This window comes from Hyalella azteca, unplaced genomic scaffold, assembly GCF_000764305.2.
Source record: "Hyalella azteca isolate HAZT.00-mixed unplaced genomic scaffold, Hazt_2.0.2 contig12318, whole genome shotgun sequence".
Taxonomy (NCBI): Eukaryota; Metazoa; Arthropoda; class Malacostraca; order Amphipoda; family Hyalellidae; genus Hyalella; species Hyalella azteca.
The window spans coordinates 59,787-79,702 of record NW_025942278.1 but is presented as its reverse complement, the minus strand read 5'-3'; the positions used below and the strand labels follow the sequence as shown (position 1 = coordinate 79,702).

Here is a 19,916-nt window from a genome sequence, read left to right as displayed (position 1 = left end):
ATGACATTGTTACGTTGTACCGTGACATTGTTGCGTTGTACCGTGACATTATTACGCTGAACCATGACATTGTTACGTTGTACCGTGACATTGTTACGTTTTACCGTGACATTATTACGTTGGACCATGACAGTGTTACGTCGTACCGTGACATTATTACATCGTACCGTGACATTGTTACGTTGTACTGTGACATTGTTACGTTGAACCATGTCATTGTTACGTTGTACCGTGACATTGTTACGTCGTACCGTGACATTGTTACGTCGTACTATGACATTGTTACGTCGTACCATGACATTGTTACGTCGTACCGTGACATTGTTACGTTGTACCATGACATTGCTACGTCGTACCATAATATTGCTACGTCGTACCATGACATTGTTACATCGTACCATGACATTGCTAAGTCGTACCATGACATTGTCACCACGTACGTGTATTTGCCATGTTAATTCTGTATTAACCATGAACGTGTCAATTCTCTGAAGTGATCGTGAAATTATTCATTATTTTGGTTCTCCATTTGTTTGTATTGTGCTTCCGTGTCAAATCCTACTTATAAGTACCTTATTTTCTTCATGCTTTCATTTCAGTGTCGTTTGGACGAGCATACCGCTCCCATATAAGAAATTAGTGAAAGAATTTGAAGCTGTGACAAAATAAGTGAACACTCTGCGTGTACGGCTCATTTTCTCATTTTTATTTGATTTATTTAGCAATTTTTATTCGTCCTTTCATTTTAATATTGAATGAGTTAGCCTTGTATTAATAGTTTTATTGTCTGGGGACGTCAACGGCCTTTTTTGTGTATACCAATTAATGGACCACGACAGCATCTTGTTCTGTAAATACAAAGAAGGGCCAGTGCTTGTTTTAGTTAAATAGAAACTTCCGCGTAAATAAGTTGTGTGCGTCAACGAGGCAATAAGTCGACGCAATTATACGCAAGTTCAGCTTCACAGCAAAGCGCGCGTCTGTGTCCGGAATTTGCTGCTTTCGTCAAGAAAAAAAAACGAGACACCTGCTCGTGCTAGACCCTGGCAGCCTCAAGTAGCGTGTTTTTGTTCACATTGAGTTTGTTTGTCATTAATGGCTTGTAAGATGAGTCATGTGGCTTGGAATGCACGTATGTTAATGATGCTTTCCTAGCAGAAGTTTTCACATCTATATGCATCGTGGGCTCAATTAGCTCATTTATTCGTGAAGCTATAATTGCTTTGTACAAGAAATTAGGAGAAGATGAAATGTTGAATGTATAGTGGACGTTTATCAATAATGCTTAATGAGATGAATGATAGTCTATAGCCAGAAGGCCCTATAAGTATTAAAAATTTCGAGTGAAATTTCGGGCAGGTCAAATGGGTACATGTAACTGGCTTAAAGAAAGCCATAAAGTATGCACTGTAAATAAGCTGCCGCATTCCGCCAGAAATAAAACAAGGGCTCGCTTTTAACTGTTCTCTTCTGTGGTGTGGGGAGCACAGCTACTTAACCTCGCGAGCCTGAAAGCTTTACAGCGTGAAGACCTCCTCATACACGACGCTCTTAAGCTCTCGTTAACTGCTTACATGACCTCCTACCCGACTCTTGTCACGACTCCCTCCATGACTTACGACTCCCTCCATGACTTACGACTCCCTCCATGACTTACGACTCCCTCCATGACTTACGACACCCTCCATGACTTACGACTCCCTCCAGGACTTACGACTCCCTCTATGACTTACGACTCCCTCCATGACTTACGACTCCCTCCATGACTTACGATGCCCTCCATGACTTACGATTCCCTCCATGACTTACGACTCCCTCCATGACTTAAGAATCCCTCCATGACATACGATTCCCTCCATGACTTACGAATCCCGCCCTCCGTCTCCACGACTCCTTTTGCGACTCCCCCACCACTCTCTACGACTCTCTCCACGACTCCCTTCAAGACTCTCTACACAATACCCTTCACGACTAGCTTCACAACTCACTCCACTACTCCCTTCTCGATTCCCTCCACCATTGCCTCCGCAACTCCCTCCATGGCGCACTCCCTCCATGGCGCACTCCCTCCATGGCGCCCTCCCTTGCTGCCTTCATGACTGTACATTTCCCTCCAACTTGTCTTTTTATTGCGGATTCTTTTAAACCTGCACCCTTCCCCCGCCCCTGATGAACACCACCCGACGTGAAGTGTGCCAACGTCGGAGGATATTTTTTACGTGTCAATTATAACATATTTATGATCATTTCCTGATATAGACACCCCTATTTAGCGCGTATTCGGACCCCGTAAATGAACGTCGTTGGTGTTGAAGTCCTCCATTGTTTTTGTCTGAGCCACATATGAGTGTTGAACTCGTGCGTGCCCTGGAGTTTTATTGCTTTACTCTATTTAAAAGAATTCCATTGTTCTCGTTTAGTAATTGCGTGATTATTAAGATGAGTGATGCATGAATTTCCTGAAATAAATTCAAATTTAATTTTTCAATCACCGATATTATTATAGACATGACGTCTTTATGAAGCCAGAATTTAGTCTACAATTTTTCACTTTCACTGAAACGCTGCAGGCTTCAGACACACTTCGAATTCAGCACTCAATATAGCCATTTTTTTATTGCACGCACGCAGCGCGAATGACAGTGAATGTGCAAGCCCACTGTATACTGTTGCCCAACTGCATGCTCACTACAATAACGCATACAGAGACACTTATCATATCACGTTATCTGCTTGATCTTATCTACCATATCACATGGCGCTTAATTTAACCTTTCGTAACTCACGAGGCGAAACGAAAGGAAGGAACGCCAATTTCTGCGATATGACACTATGCACGAGGGATGCATTTAATGGTACCAAGAAAGACGTTATGGTGCAACCTTCTACTCTATGGTACCATGAAGTACCATGCTCTGGATGCTGTATGAGCGTAACAGTACATGCGTACGTGAATCTATGAGTATTTCCACGACCAGGCCTACATTTTCCGTACAAGGAGAATGCGTGGAATGATTATTCGTATATGTTTTTATACGAGATAAATCATGACGCGTTACGAATCACATACAAGTTGCATACAACTTGTACAAGTTGGCATTTTCGTCCATGGCACCAGTCATATTAACGGAATAACAAATTATACCTTAACTGATAAAATAATAATTCAGGCACTATATAAATTGTTACGCATAACTAGCATTCCCCTTTTTAATTTCGAAGTAATATAAATTTGAAAATCATATTGCCGAGCAATCACTATAATCCTAAAACTATCGTGATGTTAATTATGGGAAGATATTTAAACCATTATTCAATCATGAACTTCATTTCAGATCCCATCCCTGAATGTAATTTTTTTCATGAACTTATTGCATAATTGATTCACAATCAATTTACTTTCAATCTTCTAATCCGACAAAATTTTTACAATGCCTCATAGTTTCATAATTAAAAAAATATTTCAGTTCCAGGTAACATCCCGACAGCGCATATGCAGTAGGTATAGACACAATATAGACATAATATGTCAATATAGACATACTTACGACACAAGTCTTAAGAAAATATCACAACGCTTTCTAAAATACAACCATATAGAGTCTTAATAACACAGGTTAAATTATTGTAAAAGAAACGTTTCAATAAAGTGCATACTTTCTAAAATACAACCTAGAGTCTTTAACAAAGGCTAAATTATTGTAAAAGAAACGTTTCAAGAACGTTCATTTTTTCTAATTAGTTTAAATTAATCAAATATTGTCATGCCTCGTGCGCCTATGTTTGTTCTTGAATAATTTGCTGATAAAAGCTTGCCATTTTTCATCGCTGAGAATTTTAGGTGGAGCTGATACTAAATATTCTGGAATGACTATTGATTATTTTGTATTTTATTTCAGGAGTCTCCAAATATTGTTCGTAGAACTGACAGTAGAGTGAAGTCATGCCACTGACTGTAGAGTGAAGTCATGCTGCTGACTGTGGAGTGAAGTCATGCTGCTGACTGTAGAGTGAAGTCATGCCACTGACTGTAGACTGATGTCATGCCACTGACTGTAGAGTGAAGTCTTGCCGCTGACTGTAGAGTGAAGTCTTGCCGCTGACTGTAGAGTGAAGTCATGCCACTGACAGTAGAGTGAAGTCATGCCGCTGACTGTAGAGTGAAGTCATGCCACTGACTGTAGAGTGAAGTCTTGCCACTGACTGTAGAGTGAAGTCATGCCACTGACTGTAGACTGATGTCATGCCACTGACTGTAGACTGATGTCATGCCACTGACTGTAGAGTGAAGTCTTGCCACTGACTGTGAAGTATAAGTCTCGCAGTTGCCATGGCAACATTGGTCAACACTACGCACGAGTCACGCTCCACTCGAGCGTATCATGCATAAATGATACGCCCTGCTGTACCGGTAGACTGCGCACCAATTAATTACTTATACATGTGCAGCTTGTAGCTTTATTGGCAACACAAGTTCGTCGTAAATAATTGGGAAAGAAATAGTGGGGGTAACGAAGGGTCGACTTCTGAACACGAGATTCTGGCATCAGGCAGAAGGCTTCCTATGGGTACAATGTCTACTGGGTAGAAAACATCCACTGTATAGAAGGCATCCACTGGGTGGAAGTATAGATGCTGGTATTGTAGGAGCATGAATTAGTTTCCGTTCTTTGAAGCGCCTTCTTTGCCGCATTGTTATGATAAAAAGAATTTGATGAATTACGTTCTTTCAGTAGAATTTGATGCCACATATATATTCTACTTCTCCGTTGAGTTTGGCAACAATTGTCATGGCAGCGAGTGAGGTATTCGCGGCAGCGTCTCGACTGCCTTCTTAAACAATCCCCACGTGACAGATTGCGACAATCTAAGCCAGCCCTGAAGCTGAATTACTGCACCCGTACACTCAGAGAAATAAGTAAGATTTTGTTCGAAAAGTAGCGCAGCTATCGTCATTGTTGCCGGCCATCTTGACCCAGTTTGACCGCAATAGCCACGTCCGCTTTTGCACCATTGCCACGTCCGCTTTCTGTTTATGTTTTGAGTAAAACAAGTAAAACAGTATCACTATTTGGGTAATAAGCCCCAGTAATTTTTCTATTTGTAAAGTTGGTTCATTTTTAAGGCATAACTACTGCAAAACCGCTGGATGAACTAGCAGTTACACGCAGTTCTCATGGTGCTCATTGATCCCGCATTGCCTGCGTTAATCTCAAATGAAGACAGCAAGAATATGAGACCAGGATAACTTCAATCCAATATCTATACAAATGTACTCCGTTTTTACCATGAGGTTAATATTAAGTACCAACGGACACATGGTAATGACTAAACTATACTTGCTCTCATCCTGATGCATGAAGACGGTATCTTCTTAGAAATGTTTCGTGCCGTTCACAGCAGATTAATTCTACAATCTTACCACGTCTCTTTATATTTCCTTGCATCCTAGTTAATTTTGGTTCACATCTCAATAACTTTATATTTGAACTCGTATATGCAGTGTAATTTTCGGTCATACAATAGAATTAATCTAATAGATAATTTTATGCAGTCTTATTTCACGATTTGTTGACGTTTTTACTAATTGAAGCGAATTTGTGAGGTGCATAATATACCGAAAGTACGAAAAAGAGTGCGTATCATTCATGGCCTCGTGCCGTGCGTCGTGTTGAGGCTCACGTATTTGACCGATAGCTAACTTCTTCATCTGCTCGTAAACAAAATCTGTTGCATCCGAATAGCTTCAATTGTGACCGCTTTTATCAACACGTTAAGTGCGGCAACGACCCACAGCGCTGGCAGCTGGCCTAAAAACGGCCAAGTCCGCTGCTAAAAATGCCTATAATTCAAAATATACTAGTAAATTTGTATGTTCAGGTGCAAAAACTATATTTTCATTTTTTTCGTGCATTTTATAATTTAATGAGGCAGTACTGCCATCATAAATTTTTCTCGACAAACACAATTGAAAAAAAAACTAAATCGCGGAATTTATCCGGAAAAAAGACCCTGCACCCACCCGTGGGTCGTCCCGCACTTAACGTGTTAATAACTGAAACAGCATTCACTTGTGACTCTAGCCTGTATTTGATCTTCTTGACGCCTTAATTAAGTGATTCTGAAGAAGGAATCCTATTGAGAGCACTTATTTTATAAATAAGCCAAAAATTTTGGTTTTTATCCTAACTTATTAATTCAATAAATGTTCGTTTCGATATGACTGTTGCAAGTCTTTCCACTATTAAATTAGCACCTCCCGCATGAGTAATGTTGCCGGACTGTGTTGTGCGGTTGACGTGTTTTCCATAATTGACCCATCGTCCTCGACTGACGAAAAAATGACCCATATTATGAGTTGTTGGGAAAAATAAGTATAAATACGGCGATAAATCAAGTCATCAAGCAACCCTGACGCATTTTTGTACACTACGATTCGCTCTCTCGAGGGAGGATGTTCTGAAATAATTTTTGCTGCGCTAAGGATTTACTTTTAAATGAATTTTCTAACGAAAATAATTGTTAATAATTATTTATTAAAAGTATAGATGAAAACTGAATCGCGTTGGCAAATGCACCTCTACAATTTCTTGGATAGTCACAATCATCGAGAACACGTTCTTATGGTTCACAGAAATCCTGCAAGGACAGCAGTTCGGTATCAGAGATGGAGGTGTATATATTGCAAGGATATTGTTATGTGATATTCCATATCACATAACAAACTTTTTCTAACTCGATACGCAATCACGCGCATCTAGAAGCGCTCGCTATAGTAGTGTTGACATTTGCAATATTATAACTAAATAAATATGACAAACAATGTGTTTAATGTACTAAAATGTGCGTGATTGAATAATGCATGCTCATTTACAGCATGCTACGGAATAATCAAATTCGCAATATTTCTTATCAATCGTCCTGAACAAGATCAGACTTTTTGGAAATGCATTTCTCGAAATAAACTCGAATTAAAGTTAGTTAACTGATTCTTAGCAATTGATGAAACGTCGTTTGTGGGACACGAATTGTTATCGTTTTCATTCACAAGAAATGACTCTATTTATTGCCACAATCCAACTGACGAGGGTCTCTAGATCCCGCACTGGGGCTCTTTACTTTGACATAACCGGTGATTGTTTGCAGGTGGTTCGGCGGTAGGCTGGCGTCCGTCAGTCTTAATTTTTAGCTGGGTAACATTTTAAGAACTATTACCTGGAAGTTGCATTCTAATACTCAAAATGCATTGCTATATCACTAAATATTACGGAATAATTAAAAAATAAAATTTTGCGCCCATGGTGCATGAGACTCGTCACGGCGATGAGCATGTCCTAGAATGTGTCCTCATTAGGAGAGTTTTTAGAAAGACCTCGACCTCGGCGCACCGCAGGCTGCGCGGCGTGCTCTGCAATTTGCCTGGCCTCGTAAACCTGAAGCTACGCAGGATAATTGCCACAAATAATCTAAAAACTGAGCGCTGGCTCATCGCTTCCCTGCTCTAACTGACGCGCCCCGAGTTGTAATGTTCCGCACCAACTACCGTGGTGTGGGAGGCGAGGGAGGATGTTCTGCACCAACTACCGTGGTGTGGGACGCGAGGAAGGATGATATGTACCAACTACCGTGGTGTGGGACGCGAGGGGGGATGTTCTGCACCAACTTCCGTGGTGTGGGACGCGAGGGGGGATGTTTTGCACTAACTACCGTGGTGTGGGAGGCGAGCTGGATGTTCTGCACCAACTACCGTGGTTTGGGACGCGAAGGGGGATGTTCTGCACCAACTACCGTGGTGTGGGACGCGAGGGGGGATGTTCTGTACCAACTACCGTGGTGTGGGGAGCGAGGGGGGATGTTCTACTCCCAGCACCGAGGTGAGGAGTGCGGAGGGGATGTTCTGCACCGAGCACAGTGGTGAGGGACGCGGGGGGGAATGTTGTGCACCGTGGTGAGGGGTGCAAGAGTTGATCGGTGATCGGTTCTACACGTATCACCGTTGTCAGAGGTGCGAAGAACTGATGTTCGCACCGAACACCGGCGTGCGTTTGAGGCAACGTCGTCTTACTTGCGGACTGCCGTGACGATGAGTTAATTTACCTCGAGAGTGCAAAATTTTAAGACAATTCAAAAGGTTTCTTCCGAGTTGAAGAATCGGCTTTGGATTTGAAGATTTGGCTTTTGAGCTGTAGTGGTAGCTTTTGAGTTGATGAGTTGATTCCTGAGTTTAAAGGTTAGCTTCAGAATTAGAGAATACCGTAATGTAGAGTTGATTAAATGCGTCATTGTGAAAATTTGATCCACGACTTTAACTTGGGAAGGGGGAAGAAATTTCAAGCATTCATTACAACGCAAACAAAAAAAGTTGTTAGCGATACTACCGAAGTTATTTTGAAAAATCAGGTCTAAAATCTTTTTTCAATATCGATTTTCACTAACTTTTAAATTCTTGTGTATCCCCAGAGCTGAAGTGAACGAAAAAATACAAAACACATAATTTATATCTGACGAGGCTGTAGTATAACATTCGATCAATACGCTACAGAGTCAGATTTTTTCATTTCAATAACATTCATTCATTTCTACAATCTATATAAATTTGATTAGCACTATAATGTTCACGCAACTCTCTTGATAATTTCTAAGCAGTCTTCTCACTGAATGACTGTGAATGATGCCGACCGTGTTCTAGACTGTAAATGAACGACTGCGAATGATGCAGCTTGTGTGCAGGACTTGAATAAAATGCAACGAAGAATAGAAGATAGTCACAATACGCATAATCAATCAAGAGGCGAGTGACCCGGTTCTTGACCGGCATTCCAGAGCACGTGACCTCCTGGAACTGACGCCCCAGTGATTCCAACGAACCGAGCCTCGACCCTCAGTTCGACGTTGGTCATCGTCGAGGTGGGGTGTGTGAAGGTCGTGCTCAGCTCTGACTTCAAGAACTCGGCCACAAAGGAAGTGAACTATGCCAGTGAAACAAATTCGTTCATAACAGAACAATATTGAAAGAAGGACAAACTTCCAGACATTGTGAGTAGTGATGGTCTAATTTATAATTAGGGTCTATTTTCTGAATATTGTGGCAACCTGTTACCTGTTAGTTTATTAAAAATATCAGACTTAGTTTATAATCACCATGTAGCTGATAATTTTCGTTAAAGTGAATTCGTAATGAGAAACTATTCATCCTTATTTTTCTCATAATAAATATCGTTGTATAGAATTTTAACAATTTTTCCAATCGTATTATTATTCTAATAAATTTTGCATGATGTGAGCATGCTGTGTGACGATCTTGCACCGCACAGGTACAACTATTTTTCCTGCTCGAACTCAGCACTTAGTCGCTAAATAAGATCATAGAATATAGTACATTGGCTTCTGCTTTCAAACGCTTCCAAATAAAACTGCGATGTTCAGTCAAAGAAGAAATTAGTTACTTATACGGGCCTCCTATAACTTAGCAATATTTGGCTTCTGTATTTGACACATGGATAACCCGCTTGGGGTTCACTATACGGAGAACCTGCTTGTGGATTCACTATACGGATAACCCGCTTGTGGGTTCACTATACCGAGAACCCGCTTATGGGTTCACTATACCGAGAACCCGCTTGTGGGTTCACTATACCGAGAACCCGCTTGTGGGTTCACTATACGGAGAACCCGCTTGTGGGTTCACTATACCGAGAACCCGCTTGTGGGTTCACTATACGGAGAACCCGCTTGTGGGTTCACTATACCGAGAACCCGCGTATGGGTTCACTATACCGAGAACCCGCTTGTGGGTTCACTATACGGAGAACCCGCTTATGGGTTCACCATACGGAAATTCCGCTTGTGGGTTCACTATACGGAGAACCCGCTTATGTGTTCACTATACGGAGAACCCGCTTGTGGGTTCACTATACCGAGAACCCGCTTGTTGGTTCACTATACGGAGAACCTGCTTGTGGGTTCACTATACCGAGAACCCGCTTGTGGGTTCACTATACGGAGAACCCGCTTGTGGGTTCACTATACCGAGAACCCGCTTGTGAGTTCACTATACGCAGAACCTGCTTGTGGGTTCACTGCCCCGTACGATGGTTTACGCGCGTCCGGCTATTGGGTTCTTCCGCCCACCACACCCATGCTAATCACGTGCGGTCACCAGCCGTGTTTTGCGCATCAAAATTAGCTGAGATTAGCGTCCGGTATACGGAAGTAGGACACTTTGGGATGCATTCCAAAATAAGATAAATTTAAAGGCTAATTTGCTTACAATAATTGTATTAAAATACTGATATATTGAAATATTCATGCTTTTTATTCACCTGATGTACTAAAAATTTCAAATGTTGAAACATTCATGGCTTGTATTTACATCTCGTATATCAAAAGATTCAAGCGCGTGCGTTGCCCTGCGACCAAAGTAAGACAGAGACGGTACGCAGCTTCTGTAGCGAAAATTTACCTAATCCAGGTAGAAATGAGACACTCGATGTGGATAAACTTTCCGATGCAAGATGTTCAAACCACCTCGAAGAAATCAATGTGTAAACAAAACTATAAAAATTTAATCAACTATGGCTCGTAGGAGCACCGTTCCTCGATCTAGTTGATAGTTGTAAGAAATTCGAGGGATATAATCGTAATTTTGCTGAAGTTAAAGTAATATGTTGTTATTATTTGGTGAATTATTTCACGGCAATAATTAATCAGTTACGGTAATAGCCAAATAGGAAATAAATGAACTGTTGAGGATAAAGATTAAAATAGACCTGGAAAGTTCGGTGCGGCAGATTATATAATACTGCACATGTTTTCTGATTGCTTATTTGAATGGAAAAAAGAAAAATCAACATTTTCTCTTTATATAAACTAGTCTGGTTGTTTCAAAAATATAAATAATGTTTTTTCTTTGCTGTCATTGCTTCCAATTACATTTCTTAGAACTGTACGCGAGACAGCAAGTCTCGTTGTGCGTACGACTATACGCGCCCATACCTCCGTGCGCACGATCAATATTCGCACAGCAATTATAAAATTCCGTGTTCAACACACAGAGAAAATGGTTACAAACTGGAACGGGTGTCACGCCGTAGTGTTCTCATTCGTTAACATAATCCAACAGAGCAAAGCCGACATTTTGTTTGCAGCAAATTTTTTAAAACAATACGCAAAACGTATATACTTCATATGGCGGTGTTTTCTCTCATTTTCCTATTTGCATGAAAATTTCTAGACAACAAATCATTTTATTAAATGATGGATTTATTTTCATTGAAAAGAAAGCTAAGAATACAAACTTGATTCTTGAAATTCATCGAGAGTTGAAATAATTTCTTTTAGGAAAGAGTGCACGCCGTCTTCTTTTGTTCCAACGGGGATCTTCATTATGTGGGATCTTCCGCAGCTGTAGAGAGCAGCAGTTAGACTCGCATTGTATTATGCCGAGTTGAAATGAGGTGTGTGAGTGCTGCAGTTAGGGTTAAGACTAGATTTGGTTGCATGCAATAGGGCAGCAGTTGTTTCAATTCAGAGTTTAGCAGGTTCATGGCTCAGCAGTTGTAGGTCGCTTGACAATGGGCTATATGAAGGCAGTTGAAGTTTTAAATAATAATGACGTCGCAGTTGGAGTTCGCCAAGTTGAAGATGAGGTTGGGGCTTAATTCAGAATTGGACGAGAGGATTGTGCAGCATATGGAGTTCACTTCACACTAGTTTGGGGTAGAAACATGTAGGGGAGGAGGCCAGTAGCTCATAGTGCGCTCACGCTACCTACACACTCATCGATTATCGAGTGAGTGACTCGGTACTTCCGCGCGCTCGTAACTCACAACCAGCGGCTGCGTACTCGCCGCGCAAGTCGGTTGTACTGCACACCTAGAACTGGTTCGCAATAATGCAAGCCCGTAGATTGATGATGCTTGAATTTTTACATCACTGTCGCGGGTACAGTGGCAGGTTCTGTTACCAGGTGGTGCAACTAACAGTAATTAAAATGCTTTATTGCACATCAATCACCATTACAGACTTTCTGTAAAATATGGGACAAGTAGCACACAGGTAAATAACAGTCATAGCACAAACAACTACGTCCCCAATACGTGACGATGTCTGCCTCTTCAAGTCCACGTTCTTACAGCTACCTATTTCTATCCTTAATCTCTGACTTCCAACACTCTCTAAAACATTCTAACACTAATCCTATATTTAAAGCACATTTAGTAAACAGAAGCTTAATACCTAAAAATAAAATAACATTTAATTCAAGACCTCTACATCATATACACAGGTTAACGCACATGGTTGTTGTAGCTTTGTTATAGATTTGACAGACTCTAATTAATCGGGAATGCTACCGACTAAGATAATCAATAACGGTCGCTATGATCGCAAGCTCGGAGGTGATCGTTTACTCAGGCACGATGATCACATTCATCGTACTCTGCCACGATAAGCACGTATCCATTCAGGCCTGAAAACGATGGCGGAAAACGTACGATGGCGGCATGAGTGCCCCGCGTAGCGTATCGTATGTACCGCAAATTTTTACCCGCTCCCAATGAAAATAATTTAAAAGCCGTTATATTAATAATAAATTGTTTGCTTGTTTGTTCAAATAATTGAAAGAGGCTTTGTACTTATTGCTCCTTGGGTGAGTCAGCCAGACCCAGTTTAACCAGCCATAAATAAATTTAAACGACGTTTGATAATGTAGAAGATTTCTGCTTAAAATAAATATTCACGATTAAGGGCGTATCATTGTCATTCGTTCTCTCACTGTTCATGCTGTGGGAAATATTGTCACTATTAGATAAAGTATGACTCTTTCATATTTCTGGGTGTTTTTTTCGGTTTGGTTACATAGTAATTAAAAGGAATGAATAAGCTATATATTTACAATGCTAGTGACTCAAGAACATAATTTCTTTGTTTATGTAACAATTTTCAGTTTATGTTATCGATTGAATTTGTCTCGACCATGCACTACGGGTCATACCAATTCTAAAATAACATTCTTAACAAATTCATCTACATCAGAACCACATATTAATTGTTTGGCTTTCTAACCTAAGTTTGACGGCACAATTTACTCGTTAGACGATAAAAAATTACTAATAGATTAATAATGAAATAATTTCCTTAGAACCAATTATTTTGACTTAGTTCCGAGTCATCACGTATTAATTCACATGAATTAAAGTGGCATTGGCTTCGTTGACAGTTTATTACCCTCTGCGTATAATAAAAACAGCTATAAAATTTCATAGCATGACTTGCAACGAACTATCTCCTAATAACCATGACTTACAAACTACCTTCCAACCCTCATGAATCGCAAGATCCATTGTCAGGAGAAGCTGGTTGCCGTGTGGGAACAATGCAATAAACTACATTTCTGATTCTGATACATTCTCCTTGAAGCAAATGAGACCTTCCTTGAATAGGAATGATATCTCAACAGGGAAAATGCGATAGCGACAGCGAACTGAAGCGCCGGCTCGTTGATACTTCAACAGGAATGACGCGACACTGACAGCTAACAGGAGCGCCGGCTTGTTGATACTTCAACAGGAATGACGCGACACTGACAGCTAACAGGAGCGCCGGCTTGTTGATACTTCAACAGGAATGACGCGACACTGACAGCTAACAGGAGCGCCGGCTTGTTGATACTTCAACAGGGATGACGCGACACTGACAGCTAACAGGAGCGCCGGCTCGTTGATACTTCAACAGGGATGACACGACACTGACAGCTAACAGGAGCGCCGGCTTGTAGATACTTCAACAGGAATGACGCGATAGCGACCGCTAACGAGCGCCGATGCGTCGATCGCAAATCGCTTATCTCGTCGCATTGCCATCGTTTGCGGTGTCTTTGTCTATTCAAGGTCTTTGCTGAACATGTCTAGCAGGAAGTGACATCTTCTCGAGGAAATGATTCAACTTTACCTAAACGATATCTTCCCTACTATAGTCAATTTCCGATGACATACATACAAGGAGAATTCGACGTGCATAAAACTTCATTGTAACCAGCGTTCTCAACGCTTCGTCACCACTGTGTTACTTTATAGCCCAGTTCTTTTGGTGATCACAAGAATGAACCTCACTTTGGTGTCATTACCATTTCCGATAAAGGTGATGGGAGTGAGAGAAGGCCTTCGACATTAAATATCTCTTCATATATCACCTTCATTATAGTACGAGAATTACGTTAGCACTCTAACTGCATTTCTAACTAATTACTTCTTCGATGTGAATTTATTATATCCTTCCAACCCGAGAAATATTTAATGCCAATCGTGACTTGGATGATATTGTAATATTTAGTTCTTCATCTGCATCTAATGTTAGTAATATACCTAAAGCGTAACTTGTATTAGATACAGAAGAAATTCAATTCTGCAGTCACTTTCGAGTGTTCACTTCATTTAGTCATTTAAATTTTATATTCATTTACACGTAACAAGTCCTACTTTGTATAAAAATTAACTTATTACACTATAAATGACGTAGCTCAGCCTCATTAAATCATTTGCTACTAACGCGTTTCGTAGGCCTAATTCACGTTCATAATATTACTTTCCTTTCTTTCAAAAAACATTTTTTGTGCATTTTCTTATTTTTGGAAAAAAGGCGTTATTGTGCTTGTAATGTCCGTCCGTCCGTGACTTTACGTCACGGACGGACGAGAAAATACGCGCTGTCACTCACTGCAGCGAGTACTGATCTAATTTTTTGTTTGTGCCTCCGCAGATGGCGCTGGCATTGAGGCTTGGACAGTTGCTGCTGCTGTTACACGCAGCTCTGACGCTCGCCATACCACAGCATCGCAAGGTAAAGTCATTGCCAAACATTAACATTATTCGTCACAAATTATTCTTCATATTCTTTGTTCCTTTCTTAATTATGATTTCTTAAATTTTGCTCAAAAAGAGTTGAGATTTTGGATCTGTTTTCCTTATCTAGGTAGGGCCAAAATTAATAGGTTTAAAAAAGCATATTAGCAGTTTTGCAATGGCCATTGAAAACCCTGCCGAAAGTCCCAATGGATGCAATATTTTTTTAAAATTTGCTAAGCCGATAATAAGCGGTTGTAGACTTCCATCCTATACATTAAAGGCTGGTTAAAATGGCATCAGTAACTCAGCAACAAAGGGTGGATTGAATGATCATTTATGATAGAAGCAAAATTACTCAAGTGTGTTTGCATCCAAAGAATTTCAGAATTTCATGTTTATTAATGAGATACAAAATTTTTTTACATCGCCCATCAGGCATGCCAATCGCCAATCGTCGCAGTATAGATATAAATTATATATAGATAGATTATAATAGATTATAATAGATTATAATAGATAAATAGATTATAGATTATAAATTAAATTTATTTTTTTTTTACACCAGCCTACGATTAAATAATTGAAACGTGTTAATAAAGACCACTAATTAATGTTTCTTACTTGAATGCAAGGGAATCATCATAAAGGAAACGGTTAGTTTTATCTCCATCACATAACCGGTACAATATGCGCTGAGGGAGAAGTTCAATGTCCCAATAGGATCCAGCCTTAGTAATTCAACCTTCAAACTTGATTGAAAATGAGAACGCTTCGCCTGCAGCAGTTCTCACGCATTTTCGGTCCTGTATCGCATCACTGAGGATACCTGAAGTCCCATAATTATATGAAGGATTATCTACGGATCTTAACTCCGGTTTTTCTCGGAGAACTGGCGAAGGATTCGAGCGGATATATGCCTCGTGGGACGCCGGTTTTGTTACCATCCTTCATCTTTAACTGGGCGCTGAAGCGTGGGTGTTTGCGTCCAACTGCGTCGAATATCAAGTCTGCTTCTAAATAAATTTGCTACAATTGACTCAAAAACTTCCATTGATGTTGAAACTTTTCTCCACAATAATACTTAAATGTTGAGCTTAGTAATTATCCATTTCTTCAATTGAGACTAAAGTTCTGCTTATAAATAATTATTTTGAAATATAAAATTCGGTTTCAGTTAATCATTCAGATGAGTAACAGAAATGCATGCCGAGAATCATTTTGATTTGTTCCAATATCTATCAGTTTTCCATTATTCCTAACTGCAGATTAATTGATCTTTGTTACTAAATCAATCTTACAGCGAAATACCCATAGGAGCGGCAACAGCAGCACAGCAATTAAGACAATAATTATCTTAGTCCCGCATGCATGGAAATAATAAACAGCAACGTGGTCGGTTTAGTCTGAAGGCCACACCGCTTCTTGTATCCGGTCGCCGCATTTCTTAGTTGACGTCCTGTTCTCAATTATCTTTGACTTGTAATGCGCTCTTAAATAACAAATGATAAGTTATCATGAATACGACGGTTATTTTCTATGAGGAGCTCGATCCGCAGCCGGTGAATGTTCTGCGTGTTGTTGCTATGTGGCGTCTTCGCGCAGGTTGAACTCGTGGGTCGAAAGTTTGCTTCGCGCACAAGGAACAATCAACCTCAAATTTGTACAAAAACAACTTACTTTTCCCTCACAAAAAATCTAAAACCATGAGCATTTTCGCGAACTCATGATGTTTCTCTGGTAACCCGCTATTTCACGACGTTTGAGAAAAAAACTAAAAAACTGGAGACAATTCGTGCGATTCGTCGCCACATCAGCATGACCAGTGTAATTTGCCGGAGATTTCGTGACGTTCGTCGCCATATTCGGTGCCACGGAACCCAAGCTTCGCTGAGGCCGTTTACTGGGGTTACGTCAAACACGGCAGGGAGTCCGTAACGGAGTGAGTGACCGCGCGCCGACCGTACGACGCTAATAACGGCCGTTATCCAATGCAGTGTCACGCACGATACGCGCCTGAAACGGCACTTTTGTCTTAATGCGGTATTTAAAAAAATTATACGGCAACTGTTTGTTCTTTGAACTAGTCTAAAATCACTATGACAATAATCTATGACATGTAAATGGTCAAACCTTTCCCTGTGGGAGTCTTTGAGAGTAACAACTATTTTCTTGTTTATGAAAAAAGTTTAAAAATAAATAACGTTTTTAAACAAACGTAATAACACTTCAGAGGAGTTGCTGGGGTACAAGTTTATGCTTGTACTGGAACATTGTATAGCCTGAGTAGTGGCGTGTTGGCAAGCCTCATTAACACGAGGGTCAATCAATACAGAAGAGGGTGAGGGCGAGGGCTGTGTTCTGAGAACGCGCATTACCGGCACAAGCTTGCACTCTGCACTCACTTGTGCTCGAAATAATCTCTTGAAGTGGGGGTTGCAATGTAAGTGGATTGGAACATAATTGGATTTGAATATAGTTGGATTGGAACATAATTGGATTTAAATATAGTTGGATTGGAACATAATTGGATTTGAATATTGTTGGATTGGAACATAATTGGATTTAAATATAGTTGGATTGGAACATAGTTGGATTGGAATGTAGTTGGATTGGAATATAGTTGGATTGGAATGTAGTTGGATTGGAATATCGTTGGATTGGAATATAGCTGTACTGTAATGTAAGTGGATGGAATAGAAGGTAAACGTCTTGAATATCTGGAGACATGCACCTAACAAATAAGGCCTCGGCTGTTGATACTGCTTAATATAAATAAAGATGCAACACTGGACGCTTTATTTTAGTTTATATCATAAAAATTTTTGTAGTAGTGGAACCGTAGCTACCTTATTTTCAGGACATTCATATTGTTTTTAAACGTAGAAGTAAGAGTAGTAGCAGTTGAATTCGGAGACAATATTCACCGGGGCATGTGCTTCACCATCACCTGTCACCGGAGCATGCGCATCACCATCACCTGTCACCGGGGCATGAGCATCACTATCACCTGTCACCGGCACATGTGCATCACTATCACCTGTCACCGGGGCATGTGCATCACCATCACCTGTCACCAGGGCATGTGCATCACCATCACCTGTCACCGGGGCATGTNCATCACTATCACCTGTCACCGGGACATGTGCATCACTATCACCTATCACCAGGGCATGTGCATCACTATCACCTGTCACCGGGACATACTCATCACCATCACCTGTCACCAGGGCATGTGCATCACCATCACCTGTCACCGGGGCATGAGCATCACTATCACCTTGCGCTAACAAGCGACCTGATTTTCTTGTGGGTCGGACGGTCGATGCCTGAACTGCTCACTCTTAAGTGCGCTGGCAAATAGGTTTAGCCTCATTCAATAGCATTAGCCCCATTCAGGTCACCGTGTATTGACTCACGGGCAAGGCAGGTATAGCGGGATTTAAGTTTAAAAATTTCGTCATGAGTTCAATTTAGTCCTCGTTGGTTTGAACATAAGAAACTGTCAAACTGATGGTATTATTCAAACAAATTTTGGTTAACATAGAGTACTTATTTGTTGCCGCTGGTTGAAAAATTGTCATTTAATTGTAGAAATTAAAAAAATGCGTAGAAGAACCTAAATTTTACGCTTAAAAGTATGAAATATAATAGCTTTGAGAATATGAAAGAATAGTTGAGAATAGTTCCTGGTCAATTCGACCATTAATAATAGCGCAGTCACTTAGATTTTGAAGTATAAAAATCCAAGTGGTATGTAAAAAAAAGTAAATGGTGCATTTCTATAAACAAGCTTCCTAAGCTCAAGGTCAGGCAGGCGTCCTTCAACCATCCTCAGTTCAAGGCCGGCCAGGCATTCCCGACTGTTATGCATCGGTCGTTATTTGAAGTTTCGCTTAAAATACTTATTCCAGGGCCCATACTTTCAAAAAAAGTTAAGAGATCGTAAGTTCATCAGCCAATCATTGACGGCCTTTCAAGCAAAATCCACCAATCATAGACAAGAAATTAGAGCGTAAGTACTTACGTTTACTTAGCGAGTTTTGAAAGTATGGCCCCTGAACATGTAATTTTTCTGTACATACAGCAAGACTGCCGAATTTACGGTGCTCACAACTAAGCGCAAGAAACTTAGGACGATTACGAGCTGTAGCTATGCCTATATACCAGACCTAAATACCAGGCCTATATATACCAGACCTAAATAGCTGTGCTCATAACTTAGTTGCTTTAAAGTTACGACGAGCAGACATGGATGGAACAGACCTTCGTTTTGTCGATCGCCAGACTGCGTCACGTAAGCAAATGAAATCAATTATTGTCATCTCAATACTAATTAAATTACTGCGCCGCGGGGACCAGACAAGACATATGGAGATGATATACCAAAGGTTGGTTGATTTTTGGTCCCGGCTACGGCATGATTACTTAGTTCTTCGGTCTTCTATTGCTCTTATATTTCAACATTCAAGTTACACTTATCAAAATACGGTAGTTTAATTTATAATTTTAGGCTGGTGATTTTTTATGTTTTTAACTTTGGATATATAGTTATAGATTCTTAAAATGCGTTTAGAAAATATTTCAGGCCTGTTAGTAAGAATCAAGATATTTAAGTGACTGAAACAGAATTGGAACGAAACTAATCTGAAAAACTATTCATACATTTAAATACTTCTAAATGATATTTACAGACATTTCCTACGTAGAAAAGAAAAATTTAAGCTAGAAGTCATAATTGATGAACGATTCGCAAAGGTAAAAGTGTAAAAAAAAGTTAGACCCGAATGCCACTGGCTTGTCTATCGAGGCCGCTTAGCTGGGCTGATTTAGTATAAGTAATTAAGCTCCTAAATTGATTAAATTCCTACATAAAAATTTCAAATGGCTCATTGCGGCCACAGCCTTCCAGCGCTCTGATTGGTTGTCTCGCTTGCACCTCAGCCAATCGCAAACGACGGTTTCAAGACAGAACATGTAATTTTTCTGTACATACAGCAAGACTGGGGACCAATATTCAGCAAACAATGTGAAGGAAAACAATACTTTTCTGGTACAAATGTAAATTGTAAAGTG

At 40.3% G+C, this 19,916-nt stretch overlaps 1 protein-coding gene across 2 annotated transcripts in view; it reads left to right on the top strand.

Annotated features, from left to right (window-relative positions):
• Positions 1–8,896: 8,896 nt before the first annotated feature.
• LOC108667393 (MAM and LDL-receptor class A domain-containing protein 2) overlaps positions 8,897–19,916 on the top strand; it is a 29,777-nt gene continuing 18,757 nt past the window's right edge. For both annotated transcript variants that reach the window (XM_018154411.2, XM_047883228.1), the window contains exons 1-2: positions 8,897–9,036; positions 14,758–14,838. In XM_018154411.2, the coding sequence (XP_018009900.1) occupies positions 14,758–14,838 (81 nt within the window). In that variant the 5' untranslated portion in view covers positions 8,897–9,036. The remainder of the gene's footprint in view (positions 9,037–14,757; positions 14,839–19,916) is intronic.